Genomic DNA, 19,904 nt, shown 5'->3' with positions numbered 1-19,904 from the left:
CTTTTTAAAGAAATACAGCCTTACTCACATTTAGTACATACAGCAGGCATTGAGGATAGCCTGATGAAGGGTATCTGAGCCAAGGGCCTTAGGAGATCTACTTGAATAAGGAAATAAGAATGTGTTTTAATTAGCACAGCGAGCATTTATTCAGCCCTATGGTGCTATAGTGCAAATATATTTTTTAACTAGCTGACCTAAAACGTGTTTGTTGTTCTTCCTATAGCTTTACTTACTCTTATTTAATTGCTTAATGAGCTTCACCTTGTCTCCTGTGCAAGTGATCACAATTTCAAAATTGATGGTTTCTGGAAGAATAAAATCCTCTACTACTGTTGTGTTTTACAGCTTTTACAAAACTGAATTTAAAAAGAAAATGTAAGGCAGTTGGCAAGGAGTAGTACTTGAACCCTTCACATACCTGTTACATCAGGAAAGTTTATGACAATCCATTTATGTGTTCTCAGGTCTTTATCTTTGCAGTTATAATGAATGTGCATTAAGCAGTTCTTTCCTGTCAAAGGGAAATTTTTCCATCCATTGCTGCAAACAACCACCATACCTTGCAATAGCAATGGACCAAAAACATATCATGGAGTGTCTTTCTTGGAGTACTGTTAAGAGGAATTGTCAAGGACATATATTTCACATCACTTCCTGCAGGCCACAGTTTGAGAGTCCCTAAATTCTAATGTCCCTTAAGTTTTATATACTGTTCTTATGTCATTGACTCCCAAATCTTACTTTCTGTTCTGAGTACTCTCCAGAAGTCTAGATTAATATATTCAAATATGATTCAAATATGACTTCTCTATGTGAATATCTGGAAGGCTTTGTTTGTTTGTTTGTTTGTTTGTTTGTTTAGAAGGCATTTTAAACTCAACATGGCCAAAACAGAACTCCTGAATTTTTTCCCCAAATGTGCTTCTTTCCTTTGCCTTATCTATATCAGAAATTGGTCCACCATCCACCCAGTGGCTCAAGACAAAAATCTGAGTCATTCTTGATTCCTTTCTCTCCTTCATCCTCACATCTAATCCATCACCAAGTGCGATCAACTCTTCTTTAAAATACATCTCAAATGCCTGACTATGCTTGTCTCTGCTTTCACCACTCTTGTCCAAGCCACCATTATCTTTCATTTGGACTACTACAACTGCCACTTAACTAACTTCTCTGCCTCCATTCTTGCCTTCCAATCCGTTTTTGCAGTGCAGCTAGCCAGAACGTCTTTGTAAATTAGATTATACCACTCCCCTCCTTCAAGTTTCCAGAGGCTTTGATAACATTTACAATTCCAACCTTTCATGTGGGTTTACTGCATTCCGTATGATTTGTCCTCTTCTTGAATCCCCAGCTTTGTCTGGTACCTTGCTGTGTTACTTTGCTAGACTTGCCATGACAAAGTACCACAGACTGGTGGCTTCAGCAATAGAAAATTTTTTTTCCTACAATTCAGGAGTATAGGAGTCTGAGATCAAGGTATTGGCAGGGTTGGTTTCTCCTGAAACCCTGTCCTTGGTTTGTACATGACAGCCTTCTCCCTGTGTCTTCACATGGTCTTCCCTCTGTATCTGTGTGTGTCTTAATCTCCTCTTGTTACAAGGACACCAGTCATATTGGATTAGGGCTCATGCTAGCCACCTTATTTTTTTCATTAATATTCCTCACCTGAGGATACGGTCACTGATTTTTGAGAGAGAGAGAAACATCGAGTGGTTGACTCCCATACATGCCCAACTGGGGATCAGACCCACTATCTAGGTATGTGCCCTGACTGGGAATCAAACCTGCAACCATTTGGTATATGGGATGACACTTCAACAGCTGAGCCCCCTGGCCAGGGCTAGTCACCTTATTTCAACCTGATTACCTCTTTACAGGCCCCATTTCAAATTCAGTCACATTCTGAGATAAAGGGGATTAGGACTTTATCATATGAATTGGGACAGAGGATTGTTCCAGCCCATAGCACTTGCCCTCTTTATTTAAGACTCACACTTCTGTTCCTTGAATAACTGGCTATCTTTCTGTTCCTTGAATAAGTTAAACTTATTCTCACCTTAGGACTTTTGGATTGGCTCTTGGAACCTTCAATCATTCAGGTCTCTACACAGATGTCACATTTCAGAAAGGTTCTCCTGACTTCCCACTCCACACTAGCCACTTACTCCTTTCATATCACATACCCTGAGTTAAATCTCTGCATGGTACCTACCACTATCTAATATATCTAATAATTTTTCTGTGCATTATTTCTTGTCTATCTCGACATATCCCCACTAGAATACATATACACAGAATCTTCTCTCTTCCCTGATGTATTCTCATGGTGTAGAATAGTGCTAAATAAGCCCTGGCTGGCGTAGCTCAGTGGATGGAGCGCGGGCTGGGAACCAAAGTGTCCCAGGTTCAATTCCCAGCCAGGGTACATGCCTGGGTTGCAGGCCATAACCCCCAGCAACCGCACATTGATGTTTCTCTCTCTCTCTCTCTATCTCCCTTCCCTCTCTAAAAATAAATAAATAAAATCTTTAAAAAAAAAAGAATAGTGCTAAATATATTTAAAAGTTCTGAATAGTTATTTATTGACTGACTAGGTAAATGAATGAAAGTACAGGAGAAGGTAAAGAGAAGAATGGCAGTTAGTGATTATCGTGATGAATAGATCCAGGGTGGTTTTCTTACTTGGAGTTGTTTAGAAAGAAAGATGAGTCTGCTCACCTTTGAAATGCTGTAAGAGTTGTCCAGAGGAGGTCACCCCACCTGCTTACTATGCTTTGGCTAAACAAAGTGGATCATTTTTCCTTATGCATAAGTTTATTATAACATTTCTAGAAATTATGTCTAACTTGCAAAGTTGTTCAGCTCTTCATTTAACACAAATATAGAGAGTCTACTGGGGCCAGAATTTTAATTAGTAAAACACCCTGGGGGACACGGGAGCACACAGGAGGTATATCTAACCCAGCCAGGGCCCGAGGCTGGAGTGGGCACAGGGGTATGTCGGAAGGTTTCTAGAGCAGCTTAATTCCCACAATGTATTAATTGTGTGCTGAGCATATGAAGTATTTCTCATACTTTAAGGCTGTTTGCCTTTTTAAATGGCAGCATGCAACTTCTCTGAGTTCACAGAAAATTATGGGCACTTCAGGCTCTATGGTGCTTACTTTGGACTACATGCACAGCAAATTTTTATGCCTTTTGACTTTCAGGAAAATTAGTTTTAAAATTTATCAGTTTCCTAGTTCTCTAACATATTAAATTTTGCAAGCCTTTGACACTTATTTTCATTTGGTATTTGGTGAAAAATCATATTTTTATTTGTGCTCTAGAGACAGAATTTCAGTTGATCTCAGATACTCAATACATGTGTTGTATCATTAACATCAGCAAGGACTTGGACCACTTGAATTAGTGTGTTATATGTCAAGAGTGACAAGACCAGCAGAGCCACTGCCCATTTTTCATTTTAAATGCTGAATGTTGCTTCCAGCCTTCTTCTAGGGAACTGTCTTGCTGCCACCTCTTCATGGAACGGCCTTTGAACATCCAGCACTTTGTTGTTGTGTCCACTCCAGGTACTGAGAGGGATCTTTTCCAGCTTTCTTCAGAGCTGTTTTTATTCTCCTTTGTACTCTGGCCTCCTTGGTTTTCCTTCTTCATTTCTGTCTAACCTTCCCAGTCGCGTGTCCTCCAGGTCTGAGCGCTGGTTCAAAGAGGGGTGTCGCAACATTAACTTCCAGTTCTGACACATGGAGCTGTAATACATGTACTTTACCTACAGAATTGAGGTATATATTACTTCTTGGAGTGCTTTTGGCTTACAAATTATTAGTTATAATCTGCTGTTTTCTGCAAGCAGGATTGTCTTAGTATATTATAAGTGTCATTTGATCAACATTCTTATCAGCCAACATAGTAGGTATTATCAGTTAAAATCACATCTTAGATAGTGTATAATTTGTGGAATGGCGAGTCATGGTGTGCTCCTAAAGACAGAAAAACCCTCCATGAAAAGTTGTGTCTACATCAGAATTTAATGAGTTTTAGTAGTATGGCTTCTTATTACTCTCTAGTTATGGACTCTGGATACTGCTTGTCAATTGTGTTATATAAGTAAATTAGTTGCTTTTAGCTGCAGCTAACAGAAAACTGAAAGTAGTTAAGGAAATAAAAATTTCATATACAGGGTGGGGCAAAATGTTATTCATATGGAAAATTGTGCTATAACTAATCAATAATAATATAAGAATGAACTCTGTTTATCATACTCATGACTATCAATCTCCTTTGCCCACCTCATTTTAAGAACGCCAAGCCTCCAGGGTTGGTTGTTTCATCAGCTCAACAATGTCATCAAGGTCCCAGGTTCTTTCTGTCTCTCCATCCTGCCATCCTTGATGGCTGTCTTCTCAGAGCAGCCCCAGTTCCAGGTGCCATATTTGACAGGACAATGCCCAAAGGAACCTCTGTGTCTTCAGGAACCTCTCAACGGACTCCCCCTCAGTGGCAGAAATTACGTCATTTGCACCAGTCCCTAGTGATGACCGATTTAGCCTAGGAGGTACCTGAAGGTATATTCCATGCAAAATCACTGAGCACAGTGCTTGGCACCTAGAAAGAGCTTAATACATTTTACCTAATGTTAATGATGATAAGTTAAATCCGTGGCGTTAAAATTATAAAAGATGGCCAGAGTTGTGAGTTGTGAAGAGGTGGGTTCACAGATCTTGGGGATACTGATTCTGTGTTGAGGAGATATAGAGAGATGACAAGGACCACTTGCACATAGTAGGTACTTGGAAAGCTCATCTACAGTGCTGGGTTGTAGGAACAACACTCAAATCCTTAGGGAGAGCATAGAGAAGCACTCTTCTCATAGGACAAGACTGGGATAAATTATTAGATTAGGACCCCAGTGAAAATAACCATAGGTGGTGCCCAGGAATATGACTAAAGCAGGACAAAGGATAAAGAACGACCTCGTGCTGAATCCCAGAGCATGAGCCTGGAGCTTGTTAGCTCCTTTTTCAGGTCATGATTGGTCCTGGGAACTGGGTACGGTGAGCCAAAGTTTGTGAACCCTGTTATACTATATACGGATATGAGGAAGTATGCAGGCCTGACATCTCTCTTCTCATGGGACAGGCATTATGGGTGCCCTGTATAGTATAATTATACTCACTGTTGGCAGGTAATTAGAAGCACCTTGGATTCTTCAAGAAAAAAAATAAATAACACATAAGTATCATAAGTTAGTGTTGACACTCACACACCTTGTTTTCTAGATGTAGTTTTTCTTTACTGCAGCAGAATCCCTCTCTGCTCACCTCTGAGGATTTCCATCCTTCTCAGATTTTTTTATCTACTTTTGGGTTTGTCGTGTCCTCCCCCCATGCATATACCCAACTTCATTGCTTCTGATTGAATTTCGGTAAACACCAGAATACTTTACTCATGAATAATCACCTGGGACTTTTCAGTAAACTCCATGAGAGGGAGGTAAAATTACGGTTAGAGTCACATTTACAAATGCCAAAAGTTGTTTTGGGACTACAAAACAACTCAGAAATCTAGAAGGGGAAATGACCTCATTTTTAAGCTCTGCCCCCTCATCTGACAAATATGAAAACCAAGATGTTGAATATCCTGGTTCATTTTTAGAACTTATCGCTAGAAATAAAGCAGTAAGTTTCAAAATCCAAGAAGCCAATGGGAAAAAATGCAGTGGATATTTAGTAGTCTGTGGGAAATGTTTCAGGAGATCATAGTCATGTACTAACAACAGTTACTATTATAAAAGTTCAGTTAAGAGGAAAATGAGGTACGTGGCTATAAAAAGTTTCATACATGTTAACCATCCTATAAATATCATGAGTTCCCAGAATGATTACAGGATTGACATTTACTTGACTCTGATAATTTTTGAAGATTTTAATATACTAAATAATTTCCAGTTCTAATGACCATTTTCCTAATAAAGAAGCCCTTCACTACATTTTCTAATAGACTAAGGTGAGCCATTTATGATCTAAGTGTCATCCAGAAAGCTGCTTTTGTTCTAAGGAAGAATTCCAGATGACCTACCTGCAGGACTAAGTAACTACTATTAACATTTTGATTTCTTAGCTTAGATGTTGCTTCCTCAGAGTGACCTTCTTTGACTCCCTGAAACATGTACCCCTCTTATTTCCCAAAGCACACTATTGCTTTCCTTTAAAGCCCTTATAATATATAACTGTATTTTGACTTGTGTGAATCTTTCATGTCTGTCACCCTAAGGACACTGTGTGGCAGGGGCCATGTCTGTTTTGGTATGGTCATTGACCACTGTCTAGCATTGTGTCTAGCTCTCAACAGATACCCAGTATTTACTGAATGAATAAGAATAAGAATAAGATTGAGATGATTCAAGGCACACTTTTGCTTTGTGTCACTATTTACATACACACGTTTGTCACGTTAATTTTTGTGAGCATGTATTAGAATTGTAGCCAAAAAAACAACATTGCAACCTGTTTTCAGCATTTGAAAGTATAACCGTACAACATTTTAATAGATAACAGATTAAGGAAGTTGGTGGGTCTGGTACCCAAAGTCATTTAAAACATTGTATTCTTTTGGTAATTTTTTAGGAAGATCTTAAGAATCATTGAGCTATGTTTTGAACAACTTGGAAATGAATGTTTAATTCAACTTTTTTGCTCCTAACAACAAACCTTTACAAATACATTTTTTAAAAAAATAGTCTGTATAAATTAGGGTTTTTTGTATTGATTTTCTGTTGCAATGTCACTACTTGAACTATATGCATAGCAACTTAAAAAGACACCTATTTATGACTTGATAGTGTGAATGGTTGCTACGTGGGCTGTGTTCTGATCTAGAGTTTAGACCCTTTTCCAAGTTCATTAACATTGTTGGCAGAATTCAGTTTTTTGCAATTGTAGGACTAAGGCCGCTGGGGTTTTTTGCTGGCTATCAACTGGAAGTTACTCTCAGTTCCTGGAGGCTGGTCTGTGGGCCCCCTACATAAACATTCCCAACGTGGTTGTTTACTTTCTTCCATAGAGTAGAAGTTTTCTTTGACTTCCTCTGCCTCTAACCATGAAACCCTCTTTGAAAGGCTCACCTGATTAGGTCTGGCCCACCCAGGATCATCTCCCTCTCAATTAACTCAAGTCAACTGACTACAAACCATAATTACACCTGCAAAATATCTTCCCTGTGCTATGAAATGTAACCTAGTCACAAGAGTGATATCATATTTGCAGTTTCTTCTTATACTCAAAAGGAGAGATTTGCACTCAACATGTACATCAGGGTGTGGCAGTCTTGGCACCATCTCAGAATTATGCCTGCCATACTTCCCAGTGTGGCAGCAACCCTCCCCATCTCTCCAGATTAATTGGTTTGGTTTGAAGTGTGTCTACATGTCCATACACTTTTGTAATCCCACTGTAATTTAAATACATTGTTGACTTTTTATTTTTTCCATTGTTTTAAATTTTATTGTTGTTCAAGTATGGTCTTCTGCTTTACCCCCCTAACTCTCCCCTGACCCCAGCCTTCCCCACCTCCCTCCCCTGATACCACCTCCCACCCTTGGTTTTGTCCATGTGTCCTTTATAGTTGTTCCTGAAAACCCTTCTCCCCTTTCCCCCCATTATACCCTCCCACCTCCCTTCTGGTGACTGTCCATTTGTTCTTAATTTCTTTTTTTTTATATTTTCTTTACTTATTTTTAGAGAGAGAGAAAGAGAGGGAGAGAAACATCAATGTATGGTTGACTCTCACATGACCCCCACTGGGGACCTGGCCTGCAACCCAGGCATGTGCCTTGACTGGGAATCGAACTGGTGACACTTTGGTTCACAGGCCTCACTCAATCCACTGAACTATACCAGCCAGGGTCATTTGTTCTTAATTTCAATGTCTCTGGTTATATTTGGCTTGCTGGTTTATTTAGTTGAGTAGGGTGTACTTGAAGGTGAGATCATATGGTATTTGTCTTTCACCACCTGGCTTATTTCACTTAGCATAATGCTCTCCAGTTCTATCCAGGCTGTTGCAAAACGTAGGAGCTCCTTCTTTCTTTCTGCTGTGTAGTATTCCATTGTGTAAATGTACCATAGTTTTTGGATCCATTTATTTACTGATGGGCACTTCTATTCAACGTAGTATTGGAAGTCCTATCCACAGCAATCAGACAAGAAAAAGACAATCAGACAATCAGGAAAAGAAATACAAGGCATCCAAACTGGAAAAGAGAAAACAGAACTGTCTTTGTTTGCAGATGACATAATAATGTACATAGAAAATCCTATCAACTCCACCAAAAAACTGCTCAACCTAATAAATGAACTTGGCAAAACAGCAGAACACAAAGTCAATATTCAGAAATCAAAGACATTTTTGTATACCAACAATGAAATATCAGAAACAGAAATCAGGAAAAAAATCCCATTTGATATAGCAACAAGAAAAATAAAATACCTAGGAATGAACCTAACCAAGGAGGTAAAAGACCTGTACTCAGAAAACTATACAACACTGAAGAAATTAAGGAAGACACAAACAAATGGAAACATATGCCGTGTTCATGGATTAGAAGAATTAACATCATCAAAATGTCCATAGTACCCAAAGCAATTTATAGATTCAACACAATCCCTACTAAAGTACCAATGACATATTTCACATATATAGAACAAACATTTCAAAAATTTACATGGAACCATAAATGACCCCAAATAGCTGCAACAATTTTGAGAAATAAGAACAAATTAGGAGGGATCACAATACCTGATACCAAACTGTACTGCAAGGCCACTCTAATCAAAACAGCCTGGTACTGGCATAAGAACACACACATGGACCAATGGAACAGAACAGAGAGCCCAGAAATAAACCCAAGTCTCTCTGGTCAATTAATATTTGACAAAGGGGGCAGCGGCATAAAATGGAGTAAAAATAGCCTCTTCATTGTTTACCATTTAAACATTTTTCCACAAATAACTCCTTCTCATAAGCTGATCTAGATGTTGGAAAGATGAAGTAGTGGCTCCCAAAATTCATTAACCTTTGTATACTCTTGGGAAAACAAAATTCAGTTCAAATTGCTGCAATTTGTAGCCCCTGTCCTTCTTTCCCTGAGAATGTCTGACTCTATGTTTTGTTCAAACAAAGAAACTAAGAGGTATTGTAGATCCTCACAGTCATTTCAACCTTTATTTTCATTTGACTGCATAGTGGGTATCTATATTATATTTCTGATAGTGACAAATTGTATAGAACACACAAACTTCAGAGCACAGCTGTCTAGGTTTAAATCTCAGCTCCAATGCTCAAAGACCTTGGGGAAGTCAACTGCCCTGCCTCAGTGTTCTCATCCATAAAAGAGAAATAATGTTTGTACTTGTTTCACCAGCTTGAGAGTTGGATAAGTTAAATATCATGTCTTAGTAGAGTGGCACATAGGAAAACTATCTTAGTGTTTGCTGTAATATATTGCTAATGAAATTCCTCCTAACAGCTTTGTCCTAAAATTAGAGTTTAGAAGAGGGTTCCAGTATGTTTTTACTTAGGAATTTTTATGACTGAGTCATGTAGTATGTGAAACCTCTTTTTGATCCTCTTTTTGATTTTTTTTGGTAGTGTTGGTCAGTTTTAGTAATTTGATCAGCACATGAGGAGAAGTTGAGGAATGAACCACTGAACATTCCTTGAAGATGAGCCTAAAGCATCCCCCCAGATGAAGTGTGGTAATTAATATGCAGACCATCCTGGGTGACCATTCCCAGTGTGGTTTGTACATTCTGTTCATATTACTTAGCATTTAATCACACTGTACCTTAGTATCCTAAGATCCTCATTTATAGACATGTCATTCTTCTTTGACACGAATATACCATGAAAGCCAAAATTACCTTAGCATAGGGTCTTGTAATACCCAGGGGACTTAAATGAATGGAGTTGGAAAACAGAAGGCAGGAGCTCCGATCGGATGGGGCTGTGCTCTGTGATGGGGCCTCAGGGGAGTCATCATTACACAGTGCAGTGGAAGTGCATGTGGGCATGGGCTCAAGAGACCACTCGGCAAGTCAATCTACCTCCCTTAGCTGCGGTTCACCCCTGTAAAATGAGTTTACTAATGCCCACCCTTCCTACCTTGTGGGGTTATCATGAGCATCTATTTCATGATAGAGCAACAACTATTTCATTTTATCATCACCATATAGTCATAAGGTGTATCTTCCCCACTAGACTGTGAACTTCTGAAACATCAATCAAGTGAGGAAATAAATGTAAAGGCGTGATATGGGCATTAGGTATCACTATAAAATCAGCCAAAAGTACTAGTCTAAGTGGCCACAGGAGCAAAGATGTGCTGGTTAACAAAGAACTTGATGGTGGCATGACAAGTGAAACATGGCCTTTTGAGTGTGACAAGGGCAGTGTAACTTTGATGCACCAGCAAGTTCCAAGCCAGCTGTCCACTGACATTCAAGAGACATCAATCACCTCAGCTCCTTGAGTGGCTTCCTCAGCATTATCTGCCTGTCACACTTAACACTAAAGGCAAAACAAAATCAGCAACTAGTAGAGAAAATGGAACCGCCTCACCACCAACAAAGCTATGTTGCTGCTGTTCGTCTCTTCAGAATTAGATAAGAACATAAATAGGATGAGTGTGATTTTAAAGCTCTTATAATAGGATGGGTTAAAAGGGACTCAGAACATTTAAAGGGCAATGGAAACCTAGTGGTGTTGGCGATAGCACAGCCCCCAGCGCAGGGGCTGAGACACAGCAGCTGCAGACAGGCCGATGCCGAGGGCCTCATTTGTAGTCACAACATCTGGCAGCTCAGTGAGCAAAAGCAGCTAAAGGAAGGCAGTTGGGCAAACAGAGGTTGGTGCAGGTTCTTAGTGGAACCTCAGCACAGACTGTTCCATAGGCCTCATGAGAACATTCACAACCTTCAAAGGGAAGCTGTGAAACATTCAAAGAGGACATTGTTTAAAGTATGCAGCAAAGTCGACTTTGGATAAGACCAATGGGACAACATTGGCACCTAAATAAAATATTAAACTAATTATGGCACTACTACAAGTGATTTTGTATATAACTTCCCAATTAAAAATATATAAAGTTTTATATTTGTTTTGGTATATTGTTTTGGGGGAAAACTTTGCAAGAAGAACAGGGAAATTGGGAATAAAAGATGTTTGATTTAACATGACAGATGGGTATGTTTTTATCTTTTATTTCTTTTTGAAAGTAATCCAAACCAAGCACTGAGTTAATTGAGGACAAAATAATAATGATATCAGCCACTACTGGTTTATTTGATTGTTTGTTTTTAGCAGCTGCTGGTTTTGATCATCACGTGCCAAGTACTGAACTAGATGCTTTTCCTGTGTTATCTTATTTGCTACTCACATAATTCCTGTTAGAAAATATTACCTCATTTTTGGATTAGGAAACCAAGGCCCTAAGAGGTTAACTCATCCCAAGTCACATAGCTAATAAGTAACAGAAACTAGATTCAAACCCCCAGTTCTGTCTTTTTACCATGAGAACCCAAAAGGAGTGCAGTGAGAAGACAGGATGATGATGTCAACATGACAGGACAAATAAGGAACAAAAATGAGGACCATAAAGGGGTAAGAAGAGAGTAGAGCAGAAAAGATAAGAAAGGGAGACCAGGCCTTAAGAAAAAGGGGAAATTCTTTAGACTGAGTCCTGTTGAGTGGCAATGCCGTTAGTAACCGTAATCATTCTATATCATCGTGGTTGACACTCCTTTGAGGCCTGTGGGACATCTTACCAGACAGGCCCATTTGCTGCTGTATGTAGTACCTCCAGGGGCTATTTCAAAGCAGAGAAATACAAGAAATAGCCTGACAGCTTCCAGGAGCAGGAAGGAAATCAAATTGGAATGCTTTAAATTTAAATGTGTCCTCAGTGCTTGTGCTCTAACTTTACATCGGCTTTGCAGAAAAGACTAATTTTCATTTACAGGAGAGCAGATGGGCTCTGTCATGGGATGGCACAACTCAAGAAACTTGTCCAAAGGTAAAGAGAAAAAGAAACTGTTTTCTCCCGTGGGTCAGTTTCATAGAACAAGTATTTGTCACTGGGCGCACACAAGCTGGTATTCATCCAAATAAGAGAAATATCCAGTGTTTACTGAGTGAATACTATGCACTAAATGTTTTACATGTATTTAATGGTCAGGAGGAGCCTAGGAAGTCGGTACCATTATGGTTAACCACCCATTTTAACAACGAGAAAACTGAAGTTCAGAAAGTTTGACAACCTGAGGTCACTTGGCTAGAAGAAAGTAGCAGAGCTGGGATTTGAATCCCAGGCCCTTCATCTGAACACCACACTATACGAGCGTTTTCAGTGGGGGGATGTTGAGTGTGTAACTGGTGACTCTGCCTTTTTTGACATTAGTACTACAGAAGAAAAAGGAGGGAAGGAAGAAGAAGAGAAAAAAAGTAATTACCTCAAAACTAGGACCAGCTCTTGGAAAGAAAGCTGTGTGAGTTGGGTGGATAGAAATGGCAGAAGTCATCTGAAGCTCTGTGGCCGGGAAAGGAATCTGCAGCAAAGGGTGAGAGGAGGCAAGACGGAACAAGAAGAAATACAAGTATAAAGTGAAAAGGTGAAACGAAGCATGTAAAGCGAAAAGGGAAGGGAGAAAGGTCTTGTTTACAATAGAGTATGGAAATTTCACCGCCAATTTTTTTAATTAAGGTCGTTTCTCTAATTTCCCCTTTTTAATTCTAACTTCATGGGCTAAACTGACCCATTCAACTCAGCCTTGGAAGTTAATACTGTTTGTTCTGACAGGTTTCCCCACTCTGAGTAATGCTAAATTCCACTCTGTAAGGTGTCTCTGTGAAAGGTGGGTGTGTTGCTTGGTCTTTTTTTTTCCTCTCTTGAAAGTTAATTAAGTCAACATTTGCCATGGCTATGTAACCACAGAGTGGGCAGTTCTAAAGGCTCATGGTTTGGATCTTCTCCTGCAAAAATTCCCACGACCATAGTTATATTTAGTGCTCTAACTGCCCCAGTAGCTGGCTTCTGATGGTCCCTGTGTCAGGGCAAGGCTGGGCCTTGTTTACAGCTGAGTTTGTTGGCTTCGCGGAACCCCTGTGCCAGGAGAAGGCAGTGCTCCGTGGACAGCCTCCGTTTCAGGCTCTCGTGTTTCTTCTCCAGAAACCTCCCGGTGGTTAGCATTGCTGATTTGATGCCATGTAGTCCTGCAGTTCTCAAAACTGTTTACTTAGCCTTTAATTTTTTTTTTTTACTTATCCATATCCTTAACTCTGAAAGTAATATAGTATCTTCAGTGTTTGTGCTATGGACCCATCCTGATGACTTTGTTTATATAGATGTGAAGGAATATTTTTAAAAAGTACTGCCCTTGCACAAAAGCCAGTTTTTTAATGTCAGTGCAGCTGTTTTAACTTTTAAGAAACCACAAGCATTTTATCCTCTAAAACTTTAATTTGAAAGACGTAGGACTTTTAAAGAAATAGAATGTTTGTTAAACTGGTATGTATACTGGCCTTCTTCTGTTCTCTTTAAACTCTTAAGAGTTGAATAAAGTTCCTGAGTTGAGATATTACATTAAACTTCTCACACCAGAATGTGTTACTGCTGAATTCCTAGTAATCTTTGAAATGTTAGTTATAACAGAAGCAATCGCAGCCTTGATAGAAACAAAAGGTGTCAGTGGCTCAGTTCTCATGATCTGTCGAAGCCGAATGAATATGAATTTTCCATAGACACAGAGGCAGAAGCCAGAAGGAAACAGTCGTGTGTTTTCCTGGGTTCAGTGCAGCCCAGCGAGTCATGGTAAATGTTGCTTTGCTTCTTTTCTATGCTATAGCAGTGATTTCCACTTCCTGATTCATAGCAAAACCTATTCCACTGTTAAAAGAAGTCACTAGGTGTATTTATTACAATATTAAGGCTATTTCATCTTTGGAAATAATTTTTATTGTTCTGAGTCACTCTAGTTTGTGGAATTTTTACATGAGTTCCAGGACAAGAATGAGATGATATATTTATTTTATTTTGTATCCTTTTCATTGTTTTAACTGCATGAGTGTCAGGGTTGCTGTCAAAGTATTTCCATATTTTTATTACTTTAGAGGTTACTCTGCTATATTTATGTCTCCTAAACTCTTCATTGACAACGCACTATGTGAACTGGGCATGCATTTTGGTAGAACTACCTACATTTCTAAATGTCACGTGATCTCTTGCTTTTCCCATAGCCCTATTCATGTCTTCTCCATCAATGTCTTTACCATGTTAAAGATTATACAGACTTCCAGAAACATGTAAATTGTTTTGTTGAGCCATTGGAAGGACTTGAATTAAATTGTGAATTTCAAAGGGCATTTGTTATGTCTTAAATTGTTTTCTTGTGTTAAAGCAGAACCTCACTAAACGTATTCCCTAGTTTAGCCCAGAATATCTCTGTGCTTGAGACTACAGTCTGGAATTACAGGCCCTAAAATTCATTTTCAAGTATCCTTTGGTTTGATTGCACTTGTTGTATTTGTTAATCACCTCTAAAGACCTAGGTTAAATTTAAATAACACTTCAGATTTACAGAGAAGCTTTAGATGTTCTGACATTTTAAAAAAATATTTGAATACAAAATAATGACTGTTCTATATGCTAAGATTTCAAGGTACTGTTTATTGACATTGATATTCCTTCCACATATTACTCTGTGTGTGTGCAATTCTTACAGAGTTACTTAATGTTTAAAATTAAATCTTGTGCTTTCTGGCAAGGGCAGGAGGACTGGCTATTCTCCCTCCCACCTTTCTTGACTCATGTGCCCTAACTAGCTGCTATTCCAACAGTATCCTAACTAGTTACCCTCCCAACAGAAAAGGGGACTATAATATTGACTTGAGTTTAAACTAGAGGAGGACAAAATGGACAATTTCTAACAGATAATTTCTTCTCTTGTAAATGGCTGTGATGGTCCAAACTATGAAATCTGTCTGGAAAAAGTCCAGCCATTGTTAATATAACGTGAATGGTTTGCACGACATCAATGTAATCCAGTAGCCAAGAAGAGTGGACTGGAATGCGCATATGTGAACAATGATGACTTCACTGTACTAGTCAGTGGGGATGATACACCCCATTGAGTGAGCATGTGTACTGTGTGACCATCACATTCAAAATGACTGAGTGAGTAGAGCAATCAAATTTTGCATGAAGCTTGAATATTCCTCTGTAGAAACTATTCAGATGATTCAGAAGGCTTTCAGGGATGATGCAATGAGTGCAGCACAAATAAAAGTGTGGCACAAACACTTCCAAGATGGTCAAGAATCTGTTGAAAGTGATCCATGTTCTAGAAGGCCTGCAACAAGCAGGAACACCTGAAAATGTTGAACACATATGGGCTGCGATCCACAAACATCAGCGACAGACAGTGTGAGAACTAGAAGCTAATCTGGAGGTTCCAAAACTACTCTGTCAAGATTTTGGCACAGGATCTTGGCCTGAAATGTGTCATGGCAAAATTCATTCTGTGGCTTCTGCTACCAGAGCAAAAGGAACATTGTGGTACAGTTGGGAGAACTGTGTGAGGTCCCAAGGTGTCTACTTTGAAGGGGACTGAGGCATCATTGTCTTATGTACAATGTTTCTTGTATGTTGTATCTTCTTCAACAAATGTCTATTTTTCATAGTACATGGCTGGACACTTTCTGGACACATCCCACCATATACTACATATATTCGTGTATCACAAGCGTGTGTGTGTGTGTTTTGCACATGGGAGCATGATTCAGTGTTCAGAAGTTTTAGATGATTGGTTTTCTTTTTAGAAAATGGTAAGATATTAATCTGAATCATTTTCAACAGGTTGACATGATGAAAGAAGCATTAGAAAAACTTCAGCTCAATATAATAGAGATGAAAGATGAAAATGCAACCTTAGATGGTGGAGACGTCTTATTCACAGGTATAACTGTATATACTTTTACCTATCCAAAAATATATCTAATACCTGGCTAATATTCATTTGTTTAATTATAGTTTTTTTTTAATTACCGAAGTAAAAAAATGCTAGCTAAATGCAAAAAAACTTGGAAAATATACAAAAGCACGAAAGGGAAAAAAACAAAAATAAACTCTGATTCAAAGATAAACATTTCAATATTTGGGTATGTGTCCTTTTAGTACTTTTGTATGCATGTATTTGCATATTTTTACAGGAATGTTATCAGCATGTACGTATCATTGTGTAAGTTCCATCTACTGTGTTCTGCAATGTGAGTTTATGGGTTGCATGGTTTTGCATTGTATGACAGTATATCTAGTTTGTGTTTAAAAGATTCTTAATTCAAGATGTGTCATTTACAAATAATTTTCTTCCCAGTTAGCAAGATGAATTTAAATAATTACCAATGAAAATTTAATTGGCTTACTGCCAAATGAATGATAGTAGAACTTAACAAAATATAAATACCTAATATTATTACTGATCTAACTGGAATCAGTTTTTACAGTAGGTTTAGTATACCTACTAAAGAGTAATTTTAGCATTTAACTTTTCCAACTCTAGATGATCACATGGTTTTGTAAACTCATGGACCAATCTCTGGATGCCCAGATTCATCCTGGTTGTATTGATAAGCATGATAATCAATAATAATTTCTAATTTATAGTAATAGTTTATTATCCTTCATATGTTAGTGAATAAATACGTGTTTCATAGATGCAGCCTGAACAACAGAGGCTGATCCCCAGAGATCTGGGAATGTAGCCCCAAGTGGACCACTGAAAGCATGAAGCTTGTTGGAATTCTAATATTTTAGCTGATGTGAGTCTTCTATTGAATACCATGTATATAGACAACATATAACCATCTTCATTTTGATGTAAAAGTATCTTGGCCCTGGCCAGTGTGGCTCAGTTGGTTGGAGTGTTGTCCTATACACCAAAAGGTGGGGGTTCGTTTCCCAGTCATAGCACACACTGAGATTGTAGGTTTGATCCCCAGTCCAGGTGCATATGGGAGGAAAATAAACCAATTGATGTTTCTCTCTAACATCAATTTCTCTCCCCTCTTCACCTTTCTCTAAACTCAATAAACATATTTTTTAAATTTTTTTTAATAAGAGTATCTTGTAATACTTACATTTTGATATAATTAACTTCCCTGGAGGAGGAGATTTTTCCTCGTACACTTGGATAGTTCCTTGCTGCATATGACATCCCTGTGGGTGGGACCATTGTGTTGCCAAGCTCCAGGGGGGCATCATTCTCATCATAGGTTTGTGAGCAATATCCCTGGAGTTATACACTGCACAGCCCCTGGGGTGTGGTGTGCATCCCCATGAACCATAAGGACAAAGAGCAAGGAGCCAAGGAGGCCTGCCCTGCATTGCTGGTTCTGGATGTGTCCATGCAGACTCGGGCATGCTTTGAACCTGCATAGTAAGTCCCCCTTAGTGTATTCTTTGTGTCTCCAGTTGATGGCACTTTCATTCCTTTTAGCAGCATAGAACAACAGCCTGTTTCTCTTAGAAGACAGGCTCTTGTGGAAAGATAGATGTGTAAATCACACCTCCTCACAATAGAGCTCATTTTTTTTACCAAAACATAACCATGTAATAAATAACTTGTAAGCAGGTACTGATAATATTTGAAGTAGGTTTAAAATAAGCTGTGTTCACAACTATTTAGTTACCCTAACAGCTCCGCTGAACAGACTCCCTAAAAGCTCATCTGTGTTGTATGACACACTTGTACCAGAAAGCTCTCCCAGTGGTCAAAGGTCTTTCCACAGCCTCTCGAGCCTAATGCTTCTGCCCCGATTTCTGATTAGGTACCAAGCATTGAGGCTCACCTTTGACACTATCTGTACACATTTGTATAATATTCAATACTTAAATTAATATCTTAAAAGTTCTATTATTCAAAACTGAGGTTGAGTTAGGATATTAAAATCTAACTGCACGGCACCTCATTCATACCCAATACCTGGTCCTGACTTCTCTTTCTTCTCTTTTTTTTTTCCTTTTTAAAAGTTGTGATAAAATATATATCACATAAAATTTGCCATTTTAAACATACATTTCAAGTGGCATTAATTACTTTCACAACATCATCCAACCACCACCACTGAAATTTCGAATTAGGCACAGTTGGGTAAGAAATAAAATCTGCAGTACGACGACGTCCCTGTGCTCTGTGTCCTCTTCCTTCTGCAACTCAGAGCTTCATTAACGATCACACAGACAGAAGGCAGCTCTCCAGCTGCAGTCCCGCTGGGAGATCCCTCAGCCGGTGCACTGCTGCTGGCAAAAATTGTCTCAGTCCTACTTCCCTTAAATAGACAACATCAGCTTACCTCTCCTTTTACATATTTATTTTTGTGAAACAAGGAGCATATAAAAAGAGCTATAAAATGTTTATGTACAGTTTAAAGACCAATAACAAAATGAACACCTGGGTGCCTACCACCTTGCAGCAGACAGACTACATTGCCTGACCCAGGGCCCCAGGCTTAGCCTCCCTCTCCACCCAGCCCTCTCCTCCCAGCCTGAGGTAACCACTGGCCCGAATTGGTGTTAAGCACTAGCTGTCTCTCTTGGAGTCTCACCTCAGTACATGCATTCCTAAATAGGTGTGGTTTTTCTGCTTTCGAGCTAATTTGAGGCATGTAGTTCATTTTTACGGTTGTGTGGTATTTTGTGGTAAGGATAGATCATGATGTATATGGTCATTATACTGCTGATGTCCACTTGATTTTTTTCCGGTTTTTGTCTGTTATCTTCAATGCTGCTGTGTACATTCTTGTGTTTGTCTCCTGGAGACATGCATAAAAGTTTCTCTAAACAGCTAGAAATAAAATTTCAGGTGAAAACTTTTTTTGCTTCAGTGTGAGATTATATGATTTTCTTCTTTAATCTATTGATGTGGATTGATTACATTAATTGATTTTCTGATGTTTGACCAAACTTGCACCCCTGAGATGGACACAAACTTGGCCACGATATATTCCCTTTTTACTGCAGTAGTAGTTTGCTAACGTTTTAAGGCTTTTGTTTCTGAGACCTATAATTTTTCTTTCTTATTATCCTCATTTGGCTTTGGTAAAAGAGCTATGTTGCCCTCATAAAATGTATTAGGGAATACTTCCTAAGCTTCTGTTCTGTAAAGTCAGTGCTATTTGAACTGTGCATTCCTGGAACTGTGATGTGACTTACCAATAAAAAGGCCCCGTGGGCTGGTGCATTCTTTGTGGGGGGGATTTTTAAATTTATATTGTTTCTTTAATGGTTGTATGATTAATGAGGTTTTTCTGATTAAGTTTTGGTGAACTCTTTTCTAAAATTTTATGTCTTTTATCTGAGTTTTCAAATGTTGGGCATAGTTATTCATATCTTCTACATATCCATCTTAAGCTTCACAATAACTATAGAAATGTCTCCTTTTAATTTCATAATGTTTATTTGTGCCTTCCCTTTTTTCTTTCCAGGAATCTGTCAATTTTTTAAATCTTTTCAAAGATCCAACTTTTTGCTCTGTTGAACCCTCTTTCGTATATATTTCTCTCCATCATTTTTCTACCTTTATTTCCTTCCTTCAATTTTGTTTTTACTTTGTCCTTTTTTCTTACATTTTAAGTTAGAATTATGTCCCTTTAATTTTGAACCTTTTCTTATATTAGGGTAAACATGTAAAGCTATGTAACTTTCCCTCCAAGTGCTGCTTTAGCTAAATCTTTCATATTTTGAGAGTGATATTTTTGTTATCATTACTTCTAAGTGTTTTTTTATTTCCATTGTGATTTATTCTTTGACTCATTAATGGATAAAAATGTTTTTTTAAAAAACA

The 19,904-nt window shown here is 38.5% G+C and overlaps 1 protein-coding gene across 3 annotated transcripts in view; it reads left to right on the top strand.

Moving 5' to 3' along the window:
- DDAH1 (dimethylarginine dimethylaminohydrolase 1) overlaps positions 1–19,904 on the top strand; it is a 140,403-nt gene that overhangs the window by 83,382 nt on the left and 37,117 nt on the right. Inside the window, exons 1-3 of one of the 3 annotated variants that reach the window (XM_036026368.1) lie at positions 11,401–11,670; positions 12,866–12,920; positions 15,920–16,019. In XM_036026368.1, coding sequence (XP_035882261.1) covers positions 15,926–16,019 — 94 coding nt within the window. In that variant the 5' untranslated portion in view covers positions 11,401–11,670; positions 12,866–12,920; positions 15,920–15,925. Of the gene's footprint in view, positions 1–11,400; positions 11,671–11,865; positions 12,083–12,865; positions 12,921–15,919; positions 16,020–19,904 lie in introns of those variants that run through there. The other 2 variants (XM_036026367.1, XM_028513695.2) reach the window with 2 other exon arrangements.

Source organism: Phyllostomus discolor, chromosome 5, assembly GCF_004126475.2.
Source record: "Phyllostomus discolor isolate MPI-MPIP mPhyDis1 chromosome 5, mPhyDis1.pri.v3, whole genome shotgun sequence".
NCBI classification, from domain to species: domain Eukaryota; kingdom Metazoa; phylum Chordata; class Mammalia; order Chiroptera; family Phyllostomidae; genus Phyllostomus; species Phyllostomus discolor.
Note: the sequence above shows the minus strand (reverse complement) of the source record. Positions and strands in the feature narration are given on the sequence as shown.